Source organism: Callorhinus ursinus, unplaced genomic scaffold, assembly GCF_003265705.2.
Source record: "Callorhinus ursinus isolate GAN/ISIS: 27379988/994484 unplaced genomic scaffold, GSC_fseal_2.0 scaffold41, whole genome shotgun sequence".
NCBI classification, from domain to species: domain Eukaryota; kingdom Metazoa; phylum Chordata; class Mammalia; order Carnivora; family Otariidae; genus Callorhinus; species Callorhinus ursinus.
In genome coordinates, this window is record NW_027397103.1 from 2,014,054 (window position 1) to 2,029,944 (window position 15,891).

At 48.3% G+C, this 15,891-nt stretch overlaps 1 protein-coding gene across 1 annotated transcript; it reads right to left on the reverse strand.

The window, feature by feature from the left end:
* Nucleotides 1–288: 288 nt before the first annotated feature.
* UNC119B (unc-119 lipid binding chaperone B) lies at nucleotides 289–11,869 on the reverse strand. The gene is made up of 5 exons (XM_025889492.2): nucleotides 11,626–11,869; nucleotides 8,675–8,788; nucleotides 6,236–6,347; nucleotides 5,938–6,110; nucleotides 289–4,094 (listed from the first exon to the last, which is right to left on the reverse strand). Exons 1-5 carry the CDS (start codon nucleotides 11,867–11,869, stop codon nucleotides 3,982–3,984), a joined length of 756 nt encoding a protein of 251 aa, XP_025745277.1. The 3' UTR covers nucleotides 289–3,981.
* Between the last annotated feature and the right edge of the window lie 4,022 nt (nucleotides 11,870–15,891).

The window sequence follows — 15,891 nt, forward strand, 5'->3', positions numbered from 1 at the left end:
ATCCAGCTGTATCTCAAACCAGGTGAATTCTACTGCAGTTAATGCATACCTCAATAACCCTAACATTAAAATACTACATACATTTTTAATTCACAAAGCCCCCCCAGCAAAACAAAGCAAAAATATTAAACCTAGAGCCCAATACTGTTCCCTGATCATCCTAAAAACCAGCAACACTCATTATTTACAGGAAGGTCATTTAAAGAAACTTGGAGTCCACCCCCACCCCAAACCTGCTCCCCCGCAGCAACCCACAGGGCCCAATCAGGGGACAAGAGAGGACGCACATACTGTGAAAATCTTTTATTACTGTCTCTTGTGGCAAAATAACATTTTGTACAAATAAGTCACCTAGTTTACTTTGGACACAAAGACAATACAAACTGGAATGAGGATCTTAGGTGAAGGGGAAAGAGGAGGAAGGACAGATCAGGTCATTGATGTTTCTTATATTCTGTGAAAAATAGATTTACAGGGAAAAAATAGACTTTCACAACTTCAATGACTTTACACGATCCTTTGTAAAACAAGGGGTAAATCCACCTCCACCAGACCCTTTTTGTGGCGAAGATGTTCTGTAACATGGAATGTGAGGAAATGAGTCGACGATCAGGCGCTTACAGCAGGTACAGCAGCACCTCTGCATCAGGAATCCTCGGGCCCTGGCAAGGAATCTATGCTGTGGTTCTGGGGACACTGTCTCCAGTCCTCAAATCTCACTGCCATCGTGGTGACAAGAGCCACCAAAAGAAAGTGACTTGACAGAGGGGAAAAAAAAAAAGAGTACCCTGGGAGCCTACTGGGGGTGGCAGGACACACTAAGGCAAGACTCCCCCAACTTGTCCATTACACACAACCTATTAAATCCATCCCAGAAATGAATTCCACTTCAACTGGAAAAATAGGTCGACGATTACCCGTCACTGCCATTTCAAGAATCACCAGTCTACGGTGAGCCCCACCTTCCCTAAATCACTGCCCCTGCTGGAGAATCAGATGGCCCAATGGCTGGACGTGTCTTCCGGGAGTTCTGCAGGCCCCTGAAAACTGCCTTCTCCGCAAAGGATCACTGAGCAAACACATAAGGACAGGGTGGCCTACTTTAGCCCACAACTACTTTTATTGGTTATTTCTTCTGTTTGCTCTTTAGAACAAAATGAAATCAACAGGGATCTTCTTTGGAAAAGCAAGAAGGGCATCATAGCCCAAAGGCTCCACAGGAAAAGAGAGATGCTCTTCCTGGAGATTCCAAGGCAGAGGGATAGGAGCAGGATGGCAGAGGAAGAGGTGCAGGCATCTGGCCCCCGTGGTGCCAGGTGGGCCTGCCAGGCTGCTGGCATGAGTCCCTCCAGGAGCTGCCGCCCAGATGCCAGCTCTGAACAGGAGGCAAGGTGTCCCCGTGCAGGTCACTTTTCCCCTCCCCCAGCAGCACCCCCAAGACAACTGCTATCACCAGCCCCGATTCCTTACTAACATGGCCTCCCGATTCAACTTTTGACGGCTTCAGCTACTTTCAGAGAAAGGAGGACTTCCAATTCTTTCCCCAGGTCAGGTACAAAAGCGTGAATTCCAAACTCACTCTGGTTCACCCCCCAGAGTGGTGATGCTTCTCCAGATTTCCTGAGTAGTGAGACACAAGAATCCAGACTCCCAGGTACAGAACACCAGACAGACCGTCGGGAGCAAATGGTATACCCCTGTGCTCCTGGGCACAGACGGAGCACACGGCCTCCAGATGGTCCGGTGAGACTAAGGCAAGCTAATGGGGAGGAGGACAAAGCATGACTCAAGCCAGCACGCCTAGCCCCCCCCCTCCCCCAGCAAAGGCTAACACTGCAGAGAAGAGACAGCCTACTAGTCCACACGACGTGGTCTGCCCTGGGACACATTTCCAAGACACTCTATTGAGCAGAGCTCTGGACAGCTCCAGAAACCACATCCTAGATAATAATTAAATAACAAATAGTAGAAAATCTCCCGATTAGGCTACTGTCCCATAGAGAAGGGGTGATTCTGAAGCTCAGTATGTACACATGAATATGCTAGAGAAGTCACGAGGAGAAACCAGGCAAGGAGGCAGTACTGATGTCTGTCCACAGATGAGGAGGGAAGGAGGGCAATGCAGCTTTTCCCAGCAGCACGTGGGACAGAGCCACACATAAGGCACCTGGATTTGTGGTCGACTCCAGTTCTGAGATTCACCCGGTATGGTGATGAGTAACCCATGTGCAGGGTGCCTTGTCTCTTCCCTCCCTCAGTGGTTGGATGCAGTGCCAGCACACAGGAGTAAGGGTTTTCTCAGTGAGAAAGCTGCCAGCATCTGGCACAGCCCAGACTCTGGCCTGGCAGAGAGCACTGGGCCAAGGTTCAAGGCCACTCACACTCTAGAATCCAAAAAGGGAGCAACACTGGTTAGCGAATGCACAGGAGACTTCTGTGGCAAAGTGCTGGCCCTTCTATCCTGGGCCCCATGTGGTCTTTGTCCCAAGCATCTTGGGAGACTGCTCTCCAGCTACTATGATGCTTCACAGTGACTATTCCCTCATGCCCAGGCCCTTCCTCCTGCTACCTTCCTATCAATGCTAAACCCTGGCCACAGCAACAATCTTATCAGAGGGTCAGCCACCCCAGTCAGACAACCAGGAGGAGCTGAGGCTATCCAGGAAGGGCCTGAGGACAAAAGTAGCCCACAAGGATGTGCAGGGAAGGTTTTCTGAGAACACCTTTTGAGAGCCAACTCGGCCGACTTCATTCATCTTTTCCAAACACCCAAAAACATTCCAACTAGCAGTATGAAGGATCGGAATATGCATTACTGAGGTCTGACCTGCCAGGATGGTTCCAGAAATTATTTCAGGAGAAAGGCAGACAGGAAAATCCTCCTAAAGAAGAAATCTACAAAGAGTTTCAGAGGCAAATCCACATCATAAGCCAATCCTGCAGGCTCTCCTGTGTAGAGAAAATCAAATCCCTCCTTTAAGTAGCTGCTGGTCGGTAACTATCCCAGGCCCCAACATGAGCCAGATTAGCCCCAGGCGTCTGTTTAATACTATCAGAAGTCTAACCACACACCATATATGCTGGGAACACCACGGTAGTCTTATAAAACCTCCCCAAAAGAAGACTAAGGGGGGGGAAAAAAAAAAACCAACACAAAATACAAGGCCTGCTGTGGCCTCAAGAGATCCTACTGTTCCAAAAGCACAAAACTGACAGTCTATTTCAGGAGATACTCAAAAGTTAGGAGGGAGGACAAGCAGAGCAAGCTCATCTTTCTTCCAAAATGGCAACAGGAAGGCACTGCCAGGCTGAAACCTTGGGTGTGTCCCCAGGAGGGCTGGTGGAAGATCCTGGAAGTCAGACAGAGAAGCAGGCCTCGCCACAACATGGACCTTTCAGTTTGGCAGCCCTAGCGGCCCCCTGCACCCCCACTCTTGGCACCCTTCCACCACCCCCTTTCTTTCCAGTTGCTTTAGAACTACACACAAACTGAGGTCACACTATGCCAACAGCAACACTGTAAGCAAGAGGAGGAATCGCCTAGAAGAGGCCTAGCTGTCAGCTTCTCACCGTGCCCAGGAAGCTACGGAGAAGCTGCTGCAAGCCGGCCGGCCAGAGCCTCCTCACCCCGACACAGCTGTGCCTGCAGAGACCCAGGCTCATCAGCACAACCAGCAGGCAGCTAGGACAAGAGGAAAATAGACTTTCTTTTTTCTCTGGACTCCAGGAACCTGACCCTAATCCTTTACTTTACTCTAGTACCTCTGCGACCTATGGGGCAGGGAAAAGGGAAGAAAAAATACTGGGGAAGAAAACACAGCACTGCTTGGCACCTCTCTTGAGCACAGGAAACTACCACGCCAGCCTTGGCTTCCCGGGATGAGGCTCCAGATGTGTGTGGACGAACAGCAGGTTCAACCACCTCCATGTGCCAGGACCTTGGGCCACAGCAAAGCACCTCCCCGTCCACTCCTGCAGCAGTCACTGGCCTCCATTATAGGCATAGTCAGCCTTGTTGTGCATTATCAGCTTGTTGTCAACAAAGTAGAAACTGTCAGAACGGGTCTCATAGGGATTTTCAATCATCAGACGAACTGCAAGTCAGAGAAAGGGAAACAGGAAAGACATATGTGTGAGTCTGCCCCCTGGGCTAGGTGGGGAAAAACGTAGTATCCCCTCTGTAATTCATAAGCCAGCCCTCCAGAACGTGTGAGTGTACTCTGCCAGAATAATGAGGTCAGAACAGAGGGGGGGGTAGGCTTGGAGAGCTGGAGAGAACCAGAGGCCCCCAAATTAAACACAATACCCACTTCAACATAAGGATGTAATCAACTCTGACATGGCACTACTTGGGCATCTCCAGCCCTTAATCAGAACCCCAGGGAAACAGGATTACCCTTTTGCCAACATGGACCACTGAAGACTATTTATTCAGTACTTCTGGTCTGTTCCCCATCTCTAGACACTCTGGCCCAAATTCCAAAAGCTGTGCCTCACTGTGCCCACTCCCCATGGGCATCCCTGACAACCAAAGGAAGCCTAGGAATGCATGAGTGCAGGGGGACAAAGGGCGAGGAGGCTTTCACAGGCATGGCTCGGGGTATTAGGTCGCAAATGATCCAGCAAAAGATCTGCTTGTCTTGGGATCCAGATTTAAATCTTCTGTTTGCTCAGGCAACTGCCCAGACCTCTTTAGCCACACTAGACAGTCAAGATAATTAACAGCCACAGCCTCTGATCGGTTTTGAGTTAATGATCACATGCTATTTTGGCTCCTCTGGAGGAAATGCGCTTGTTTACCACAGTTCTCAAAAGATGAAACGAATTGTTTCAAGTCCTTTGAACCCACTTGGGCCGTAGTTATTTGGTTTATATCCAGAATATTGACCTCCACACTCCTTCAGCTTATTTGGTTTCAAGAAGAAAAGTTCTATTGCCTTGGGTAAAAACTTGAAATACTATACATAATCCTTTCCTGCAAGTATCTACCTATTCTGGCCCAGCTTGGGGAGCGGGATCAGAGGCCGTCATCAACAGCCTGCCCCACATCAGCAATCCTCATTTTACCTGGAAACAGCACTGTCAATGTGAGTGGAGAATATTCTGGTTTTTGGAATCTTAACAGTTTTAAGGACCTGGGATTCTGAGAAAACCAGTGTATGTAGGTCCTTCCCTACAACTCAGCCAAACTCCCCCGACTATTCACTATTCACAGGATCCCGCTCACATTCTCATTGTTCTGGAGCCATTTTCCCTGGTTACCAACAGGGAATGCTAACCCAAGAGAGCGTCACCAGAGTCCCAGGAACTGATAAATCCTGTTCTTTCTTTCGATCAGTCCACCTCTTCCCCTGCCTCGGCTTCTCCCTCTGGGGCCTCCTGAGTTCTTCCTCCTCAGAACTATAGGATTACTCTTCCTAAGACATGGCTTCCATCCGGCCACCCCTGCTGCTCCAAACTCTGTAACAATTCCCTTTTTCCTGTGGATCTAGTCTGACAGCAGAGGATGAGAAAGACTTCTGATTCTAGTTGGTCCCCAGCTTCACTTCTCCCTCTGACTAAGGAGTGCCGGGCAGGAGCCAATGACCAGAACATAGTGGAAAACCAAAGCGGCTCAGAGAGGCACTCCAGCTAACCCTAGGCCCAGGGATCATCATGGGCCTCCCCGCCTCTCCTTCAGTCACCCCCTTTCCCGCAGCAGGCACCTAAAGCAGACGGCCTGCATTATTAAAACCTTTGATGCTCCCAGACAGGCAGAGTTTGGAACCCTAGAGAGGAGCACTAGGAAATGAGAAGCCTGAGGTCAAATGCCTACAAAGGCATCATGTCACCACCTCCCTCCTCTGCCAGATGAGGGCGTTGGACCAGATGGACTCCAAGGTTTGTTCCTTCTAGCCCTAAGAATCTAGAATGGTACAGAAGTCAGGGGATACATACTGACATCCTCAGAAAGCTGGGGAAACTCATAGATATGTTCACAAGTGTTTCTACTGCTGGGGATGCAGAAGCCGAAATCGAAGTCAAAGTTCTTCAGCAAGCGTTCCCGGAAATAGTGCCGCTCGATCATCCGGAAGTTTGACACAGGTTTGTCTCCCACTGTGAACTCCACTCTGCAAAATAAACCTCTGTGAGCCCTACTTGGCCTCCTCCCTCCTCTAAAGTCAATCCAGAACCCAACCAAGAACATTCTTTGTGGACAAAGAGTGTTCTCCCCTCCAGAAATACTGGTACTCACGTTGCTCCGACTGTCCGGAGGCGGAGAAAGGCTGGTGTGAACTGATAGCGGACAAAACGTCCTGCACTGATATCCGCGTCCCCACCTTCGTCGTCGTCCTCCTCCTCTTGGTCTGAAAGAGTGAGCACACAGCATCTCGAGTGCACTGTCTTGGCACCACCGGTCCCAACAGCACAACCGGTGAATGGTACTAACACCCACAGCAGGATGGTCAATGTCGACTGCACATTTGCTACATACCAGGCCTTGTGCTGATCACTCCCCAGAATCCTCAGAGTAACCCTGGGGGGTGTCATCACCATCTCCATGTTACAGATCAGGACGCAGAAGCTCAGAGACATTAAGTCACATGTCCAAAGTCCCCCAAATAGTAAATGGGGGAAGAAAGGATTTGAACCCAGGGACTCAAAGCTTGTTCTCAAACACTAAGCTATTTACCTTTTATGTAGTTTAAGGGCTTGGGCCATATCCTAAGAGAACCGGCCTGAAATATAAGCCAGGTGCTAGGCCCCTGGCATGGTCGAGAGCATACAGACATGTCTGCTGGTGACGAGGCTGCAGTCCTAGCCGCCAACCAGAAGAATGAGACTACAAAGGTTGAAACTAGTCAAAAGGCCAGTTCAAAGAATGCAAAAATTTCTGATAGGCAGCAAAGATAACTCCTAGAAATAACCTTGTTATTTAAATGGAAGATACCGGCCTACAGTCTTGGGGTACTGTAATGCCTATTCCAGGCCACGCCAGGTCCAACACTGACCAACTGGGAAACAGTGAGGCAGATAGATGGGCAATGGGCCAACGTGTGGGACCTGAATGAGAGCCAGTCTAGTCCATTCCTGAACCCAGAAAGTGGAAGTTCTGTAAAATGAATCAAAGAACCACTCTAATGTGAAAAACAAGGTAGTTCCCACTAGTACCCATCCAGTGTCCAGCAAAAATATTTTCTCCAGGTATAGGCTGAATATGGGTGCAACTGATGTCTTTTTTAGCCCCAGACATCTCCGCCAATGACAACCCCAAGAGCATATGGGCAACCAGACTGAGCAGGGGTTCAGAGCCAGCCACTGGAGAGTCCTTGCTCCAACAATGTGATTCAGAGAGAATCAGACCAAATCTTCTCAGGAATTCAAATTCATCAGAACAAGAGCAGCAGGAAGGTACTGATTCAGTGGGAGCATATTCTAAGTGAATCAAGATCCTTAAAGGTAAAGACTGGAGAAGTTGAAAATCAAGGTATTTTTACAGGATCTGCAGCTGACCTTCTTGAGATAGTTCAATTTTGTACTGAAATGACTACTATGGGCCCAGCCTAATCCAAATCCACATATCTGAAGCAGCCCTGGGGTCCACAAAACATCTGAAGTACTGGGACGGGTCACTTAGGGATGTGAATGCCACAGACCCAGGAAGCTGGCTGGCCCTGATCCTCCCAACACCAGCTAAGCACCCACAGGCTGGAGCCGTTAGGTGCCTTGGTCAGCCCTAGATTATGAGAGCACAAAGGATGCCGGATGGGGTGAGAAGACTAGGGCTCCAGCCTTGGCTGTACAACGAACCTGAGCTGAGACCTTCTCAGGAAAGCCTTTCAACCTACCTGGGATACTAATACCTGCCTTACCAAATTTACAGGCTCTTCTGAGCAGCGAATCAGATGAGAAGAGCTTTGCAAAAAGAATTATTAATACAGACCTCAGTGAATACTCTGCAGTCATCGCACTGGTGTTCTAAAAACTAATGCCAGAGGGCGCTCCGTCTCCGGTGATGAGCTCCAAGACTGACATGTGGTCCCCTGGCCAGGAATGAGTCACCCTGGGGCTGCATCACAAGCACGGGAAGTATCTATTCAAAGCTAATTTAAGGAATCCCAAGTAGTTCATAGGTCGGGGCTTTCTGTTCATCCAGAAAATGGTGAAGATTAAAATCCAAACTAGGACTTACAGGGAAATAGGAGGCACTGTTTAAAGGAAAGCGAGGGAGAAGACAGGGGAGCCCAGACCGGGACCCTCAGCATCACCCCTTCCAGTGTTCCCAGGACACAAGGCTCAGGGGAGCTTTCCTCATTCTCCTTTAATTCCAAGGCTTCCTATCCTAAGTGGAGGCAACATGGTAAGATGAACGAGCACAGAACCTTAGGAAAGTACCTGGAAATTCTGGGTCTCAGTTTCCTTATCTGTAAAATGGGAATAATAACTCCTCCCAGAAATGTGAGGATTATAGGACCTGATGCAAACAGAAACACATGTACAATCAGCAGAGGGTAGATACTCAACAAATACCAGCCTCTCAGTGCACCTTCCGACCAGTACGCCAGGCAGGCCAGGTTTCAGGAGGAGGCACTGCACGGACATGCTGGAGTACAAGCCACAGGATGCAACGGCTCACACAAACGGGAGCCTCGGAGACCTTTTCTCAAGTGGCTGCGACAATACCGAGGCCTACCTGAAACACAGGGTTTGGCAATCTCAAAGAGCACTGTCCCTGTCTCCAAGTCTCGAATTTTGAAACGAGTGAAATCAATACTGTAGATGTTATCTTCGGGTTTACATAAATAATCTGAAAATAAGAGAGAGAGAGAAAGACAAATGCTGTTTAGTAATCCTCCAAAACTACCATTTCTTTGTCAAGTTTTGAAGCAAACTCAGGGTTTTTCTTCTTACACAATTCACTTAAAATACACCAAAAACTTCCTCTTATGTTGCAAGCAAAAGTTGTGTGAGAAGAATAAGGGGATTGAAGAAAGAAAACAAGACCATGGATTTGGATGGGATGAAAGATTAACACTTTTAGAAACAGGGATAGTATCAGGGGCTTGCTTTAGAAACAACCCCAAAATGGCCTACAAAGCTTCCATGATCTATTAACTTGATGTCACAACAGAATTTTTTTTACAAATCCATTTTAAAACATTTATGCTGGGGCGCCTGGGTGGCTCAGTCGTTAAGCGTCTGCCTTCGGCTCAGGTCGTGATCCCAGGGTCCTGGGATCGAGCCTTACGTCGGGCTCCCTTCCCCACGGGGAAGCCTGCTTCTCCCTCTCCTACTCCCCCTGCTTGTGTTCCCTCTCTCGCTATGTCTCTCTCTGTCAAATAAATAAATAAAGTCTTTAAAAAAAATTTTTTAAAAGAATACTTTAAAAATAAACAAATAAATAAATAAAACAAAACATTTATGCTGATCTAATGGCCAATATAGTGCCTGTTTGCCGGCCATGGGTATCGCACAGCAGAGATCAGCAAATGTTTTCTGTAAAGGGCCACATCATAAATAATTTAGACTTTGGGGCCACACTGTCTCTGTCACAACTACTCAACTCTCTCTGTGGCAAAAAGCAGTCGCAGACAACCTGCATATAAATGTAGTCCAATAAAACTATTTACAGACACTGGAATATGAATTGCATATAACCATGTGTGCCGACATTTTTTTTCCCTCAACTATTTAAAAATGTAAAAACCATTCTTAGCTTGCGGACTGTACAAAATCAGGCGGTGGACCATACCTACACAAGTGACAGGGCAGATCTGCTGGGAGGGCACTGGGCCAAAGTGAAGTGGAGCCCGTGACAACCTGAGCAGTTGGTCAATATGGTACTGATCATAGGAAACTTCCCTGATTTCTTTTTACGATGTGACTCCTGATAGCATCTTCTTCTCCACAACTCATTTGAGCACTTTTTCTTACACTGTCTGCTTGTGTTAGTTGTTCCATGTTTTACAAGCTGTCTCTCCAGTAATATGGCAAACTTGAGACCCGCTGATTACTTTGTAAATCCTAAAAAGACTGAGATGGCTTCTGCACCTTTCAAGGGTATTCAATAAATAACTTGCTGAACGGAACAGACTTGAACAAAATCCAGAGGTCACCACGCTCTGACCTGTGGCTTTCTCCAGTAGGCTACTGGGGTGAGTTTGAGCAAGAGCACCAATCCCAAGCTCCTACACATGACCTGAGTGCCCACTGAGAATGCCGCTAAGGGCCAGGCATTAGAATGGCCTGATTCACCCTTGGTATCAGGAGAAAGCAGGAGGCTAGAAAGCTCAGGTGATGCGCACTTCTGGACCTTCAGAGCCCCAAATGAAAACGGGGATAGAACAGAAGCAGCGTTTTCACAATGTTTCAATAAACTGAATAGCAAGACCTTCTATAGATAATACTCAGGCACGCAAAGGACAGGCCCAACCCAATGGAAAGGGGGGACACTGAAATATCAAGAATCAAGTTAAACCTATCAGGAGATGGGAATTCCTTTTCATACAGGCTGGACCAAGGCCCACTGTCTAAACCCCCGCCCCCAAATTACTGGAGCTGCCACCAGCTACCTGAGGTACACCTGAGCAGCCCCAGGCTGACAGCTAAAGCAATTCAGCAGGTAACGCTGTGGCAGCCTTAGATCCACGGAGGGAGTGCTGGTGTCGCAGGGTTAGAAGTCTGGAGGGCCGCAGGATGGGCAGGGCAAGCAGGGTCTAACCTGGGAGAGGGGAAAATAGCAGCAAGAGAAAGGGTGGCAAGTCAGGGCTTGGCTTGGAAGAGAATATAAAAAGGGAGAAGAACCAAGACAGGGGGTGGGCAATGTATTTCTTCCCACCCTTCCTTATTATCAATGAAACCTTGTAGGATGGTTGCATTTTACGCAAGAAATGCATTTCTTAAACACTGACACATTCTTAATTCACTAGAACAGGTGTCAAAAGCGAGATTCACATTTTAGACTGTGTACATAAACTGAAACTTTATTAACATATCTTCTAAAGTGGCAGTTTTAAATTTGCATAAAACGCCACGGCAATATGTTTGAGGAAGGAAGGGCCCTCCTGCACACAAAAGGGGCAAGGCTTGGGACCAAAGGAGTAAGGGGGCCAAGGCAGGCTGGAGAGGGGGCTGTCAGGGGACGGAGTGGAGGGAAAGGCAGAGAAAGCAGGTAGGGGTCTGGGCGGGCAGAGACTGCAGAGGCTGGGAGGGGGCAGGTTGAGGGAGCCTGGCTGAGCAGGAACTTCACTGATACCCGTGGGTCTTCCAGGACGAGGGGGCAGCGGTCCTATTTAACCAGGGTCAGGAGGTTCCGGTTAAGCTAAAGGGGCTCCCTACCCAAACGGATCCAGCTGAGGAGGAGAACGGCCCAGCCTGGAGTTCCAGCTGGGGCCGCCCAGGAGGAGCCTGGCGCGGCCGGACACAGGTGAGCGCGGTCAAGCTCAAGGAGAACCCCTTCCCAACCAGGTCTGGCTGAGGGTGGGGAGCGCAGAGCCGGCCCGGCACAGCGGCGGGCGACGCGGCCTGACCGGCCGAGGGGGCCTGGGTGGACCCCCGGGCCGGTCAGGCGGCGAGCGGCCGGCTCCGCTGAAGGCGATAAGGGGCCCGGGGCGAGGGCAGGGGCGCAGTCGGGCCGGCACTCACTCTCGGTGACCCGGCTGAGGCGCAGGACGTGCTCGGGCCGGATGGTGTCCAGAGCCAGCAGCTCCTGCTCCGTGACCGCCGCCCCGATGCCATCCTCTGCCGCGTGGTGGGGCGCCTGCCGCCGCGCCTTGAGTCGGTTCAGCACGCCGCCGCCCGCCTTCTTCTTCTCTTCCTTGCCGGCCACCAGCCCCCCAGGCCCAGCCGCCGACCCAGCGGCCGCAGCCTTCGGGTTGGACCCGCTCATCGCTCCGCCGCCAAGATGGCCGCCGCCTCCACAGCGCCGTAACTATGGAGAGCGGGGGCGGGGTCCGGGGTGGTGCCTGGGGGCGGGGCGGGGCGGGGGGCGGGGCCTGCGGGCAGCGGCCAGCCGCGTGCTCTGCCAGCTCGGTCCCAGCCAGGTGTGAGCCCTAGGGGTGGCCGGGGGTGCCAACCACCCAGACTCCATCAGGCTCCCAAGGTCACTCCAAATGTCTTTAGAATATTTCACATAAATGACTTTCTGTCATATAAACTAAGCAAGGCATCTTGAGGAAATGTTTTCTAATCTGTAGCACAGAAGTTAAAACAAGTGCTCGCTATGCAAAAGCAGCTTTCCCAATTAGATTACCATTTCTAAACCCTACTGTGCCAAGCTTTGAACTAGACATCGGGCTAGATTACAGGAAATGTAAGAATATGAACCAAGACAGGGATTAGGTCCACCTTATTCACTACTGTATTCTGGCAGCAGAGCTAATGCCTGACTCGGTCGGTGCTCAATAATGACGGAATGAGTGAAGGCATGCCCCATAATAAAGGAGCTCCCCCTTTGTTGGGGAAGACTGTGAAGTACATAATTCATTATGTGGCCCTTCCTCTTGACCAGCATGAATGAACTAGAAGACCAGCCAGACTGCCAACTGCTCTAACAGAGGTACAGCAATGGTGCTACCAGCACACACAGGAGTGGTCTGGCCGGATCGGAAGAGGCTTCACAGAGGTAAGAACCGGGGCAGTTAATCATGATTTCACTAAGTGGAGGAGGTGGGCCAGGGGGGGGGGGGGGGGGGGGGGGGGGTGGGTTAAGGCTGCCCCCTCACACCCCAAGTGGCTCCTTCTCTAGGGATTCTGGGTCAACAATCTTCTGTGTTAGAGGCCTGGGTCCCACTGTTGTACTGTGTCTGCTGGGTCTGATATCACTTCTCAGCCAGACTTAGACCAGTGAAACTCCACCCCTCTCCCCACAATCAGCCTCAAGACTTGGTTTATGCCAGGCCTTCCTGGGTCCCTCTTCACCTTATGCAAGGGGCTTGGGAGGAGCTGCCAGGCCTAGCCTGGTTCCTGGACAAAATCCAAACCTGACTCCACCCCAGCTGCCCAGCCTATTTGAACAGTATGTGGCTGAGTTCCTATCTAAATGCTGCCCTATCTTTGAGAGATTACAACTGGGTGGCATTTACAAAACTGTTCAGGAAAATTTTATTTATTTATTTATTTTTAAAGATTTTACTTATTTGAGAGAGAGAGAGATCACAAGTAGAGGGAGGGGTACAGGGAGAAGCAGACTCTCTGCTCAGCAGGCGCCTAATGTGGGACACAATCACAGGACCCTGGGATCATGACCTGAGCCTAAGACAGACGCTTAACTGACTGAGCCACCCAGGTGCCCAGTTCAGGAAAAATTTAATAGATGTGTACAAAGAATTAAGGTCCTTCCCTTCGCAAACAACTCTTTTTAAACCACTCAGCAGTGAGTGGTTACTGAAGAATTTCCAGAACTTTTAATATGCTACTTAATTGTGAATCACCAGGAGGGAGGCTCAGCATGCAGCCATTTCCCACAATCACTTACTCACTAAACCTTCGTTCTCAGAACACCAGGACTAGTTACCTGGATCCCCGCTTTTCTTTCTAGGGATTATAACAAATGTATTACCCCCCTTACCTGCAACTCCAGATCCTTTAGCACAAAGATGTTTACCACAGGACCATTTGTAACACTGAAAAATTACAATAAATTACAGTTGCACCCATTCATGTTATGCAGCTGTTAAAAAGAATGAGATCCATCTATATGTACCAGTATAGAGAGAGTTTAAAGATATATTAAGCTGGGGGGGGGGGGGAACAAGCCACAGAATACCATTCATTTTAAAATAAAAAGGATGTGGGGCGCCTGGGTGGCTCAGTTGGTTAAGCGACTGCCTTCGGCTCAGGCCATGATCCTGGAGTCCCGGGATCGAGTCCCGCAGCAGGCTCCCTGCTCAACGGGGAGTCTGCTTCTCCCTCTGACCCCCATGATCTCTCTCTCTTATCTCATTCTCTCTCTCAAATAAATAAAATCTTTAAAAAAAATAAATAAAATAAAATAAAAAGGATGTGAATATATGGATTTGTATTTGTAACTGCAAAGGAAGAGGTCTGGAAATGCACTGAAGTGTTAACCATGGTTCCCTCTGAGGAGAGTATTGGAAAGACACGAGAGCTGCTTATGCACTGTTTTATCACAGCAGGCATGTGATCACGGGTTGCTTGTATATTAAAAAATATATATATATCTTAGGATCTCTGTCTGGAAGAAAATACAAAGCCAAAGTAGCCTTCTCTTAAAATTTAAAAGCAACTTCACACTTGATCACTTTTTTCTGCTCAAAAGAAAGTTAAATAAAAACTGCCATATAAGGGAGTTAGTTAGGGCCGGTACTCTCAGGTCACCACCTATGAATTGTGATTAAAAGGAAAAAGCTGTCTTTAGAAAACACACACAGAAATAATACGTATATATAATAATATGGTATATGTATTTATATATATGGAAAGAGTAGGAAAAATAAGGGCTATAAACTCCAATCTGCCTCTGCTTCTCTTCACCAAATCTTCCTAAGGCATATCAAAAGGCTCTTTTAAAAATTTTTCGGAAAGTACATAAACTAACACTGTGTTTGGGGGAACGAGGACAACAGAGATCTACCGCATTAAATAGTAACCCCAAGGTTTCCCTGGGCTAGACAGGTGAAGACCAGCATGGAAAGGATGGCCTTCCCTTCATCCCAACCCCAGACTCTGCAAGTCCCTCTCCTTCAGCTGGTTGTTTTCCTCGCTGTAAGAGATGATAGGAGCTGTTTTCCAGGGCAGCCCCAAGGGTAGCCAGGCAGTCTGCCTCAAATCAGGCCAGGCAGGTGGGGCCTGGAGCTGGTGCAGCCAAGGTAAGCAAGACATTAGAGGGCTTTTTTCTGCAAAGACTGGGAAATTCAGTCCTCCTTCCTAGTGCCTCCTAACGGTGGCATGCATCAAATCAGCAGGTCAGGCTGGGGCTGCAGGCATGCCTTGTGGTCTGGGACTGAGAGCTGGTATATTTCCCTAGTACCCAAGTCACCACTCTCCCTGGCTGAGGGTTGTTTTTACAAAGTATTAATTTATTATTTATATCCCACCTGTTTCCAAAAAGGATTTCTGGCCTCATCCCAAATCATACAGCACAAAATTGGTGAGCGAAAATTCATGGAGCCTCGAGAATTTGTAAATACATGTACCGTTTGACCCAGTAATTCCTTAATGGAGTCTGAAGAAACACTTGTATGTGTGCACAATACCTATGTGAAAATATGTGCATATGGACATATATAAAAATACATATAAAAGGAAACATACACTCCGGACTGTCACCTGTATTATCCTCTAGGGATTAGACAGGTAGGTATGAGGATGATTGAGTTTTCACATTTTGCACCCCATATAACTTTAAAAAATATATATATGTTTATGAATTTCCTGTATCACTAAGTCTTAAAGTGTTACTTTCTTTTCCAGAGAAGGAAGGATATGATAAACCTCCACGTAACCATCACCCAGCATCATTAGTTACTTTCATTCAAACAGTTCTTTTTAAAGAACAGCCCGTGGTGTCAGGAAAACAGTATGGAGGTTCCTCAAGTTGAAAACAGAGCTACCCTGTGACCCAGCAATTGCACTACTGGGTATTTACCCCAAAGATACAAATTTAGTGATCTGAAGGGGCACGTGCACCCCAACATTTATAGCAGCAATGTCCACAATAGCCAAACTGTGGAAAGAGCCTAGATGTCCATCGACAGATGAATGGATAAAGAAAATGTGGTGTATATACATATATATACATACATACATATATATATTATATACATATATATACAATGAGAACATTATGCAGCCATCAAAAAATGAAATCTTGCCATTTGCAACAATGTGGATAGAACTAGAAGGTATTATGCTAAGCGAAATAAGTCAGAGAAAGACTATTATCATATG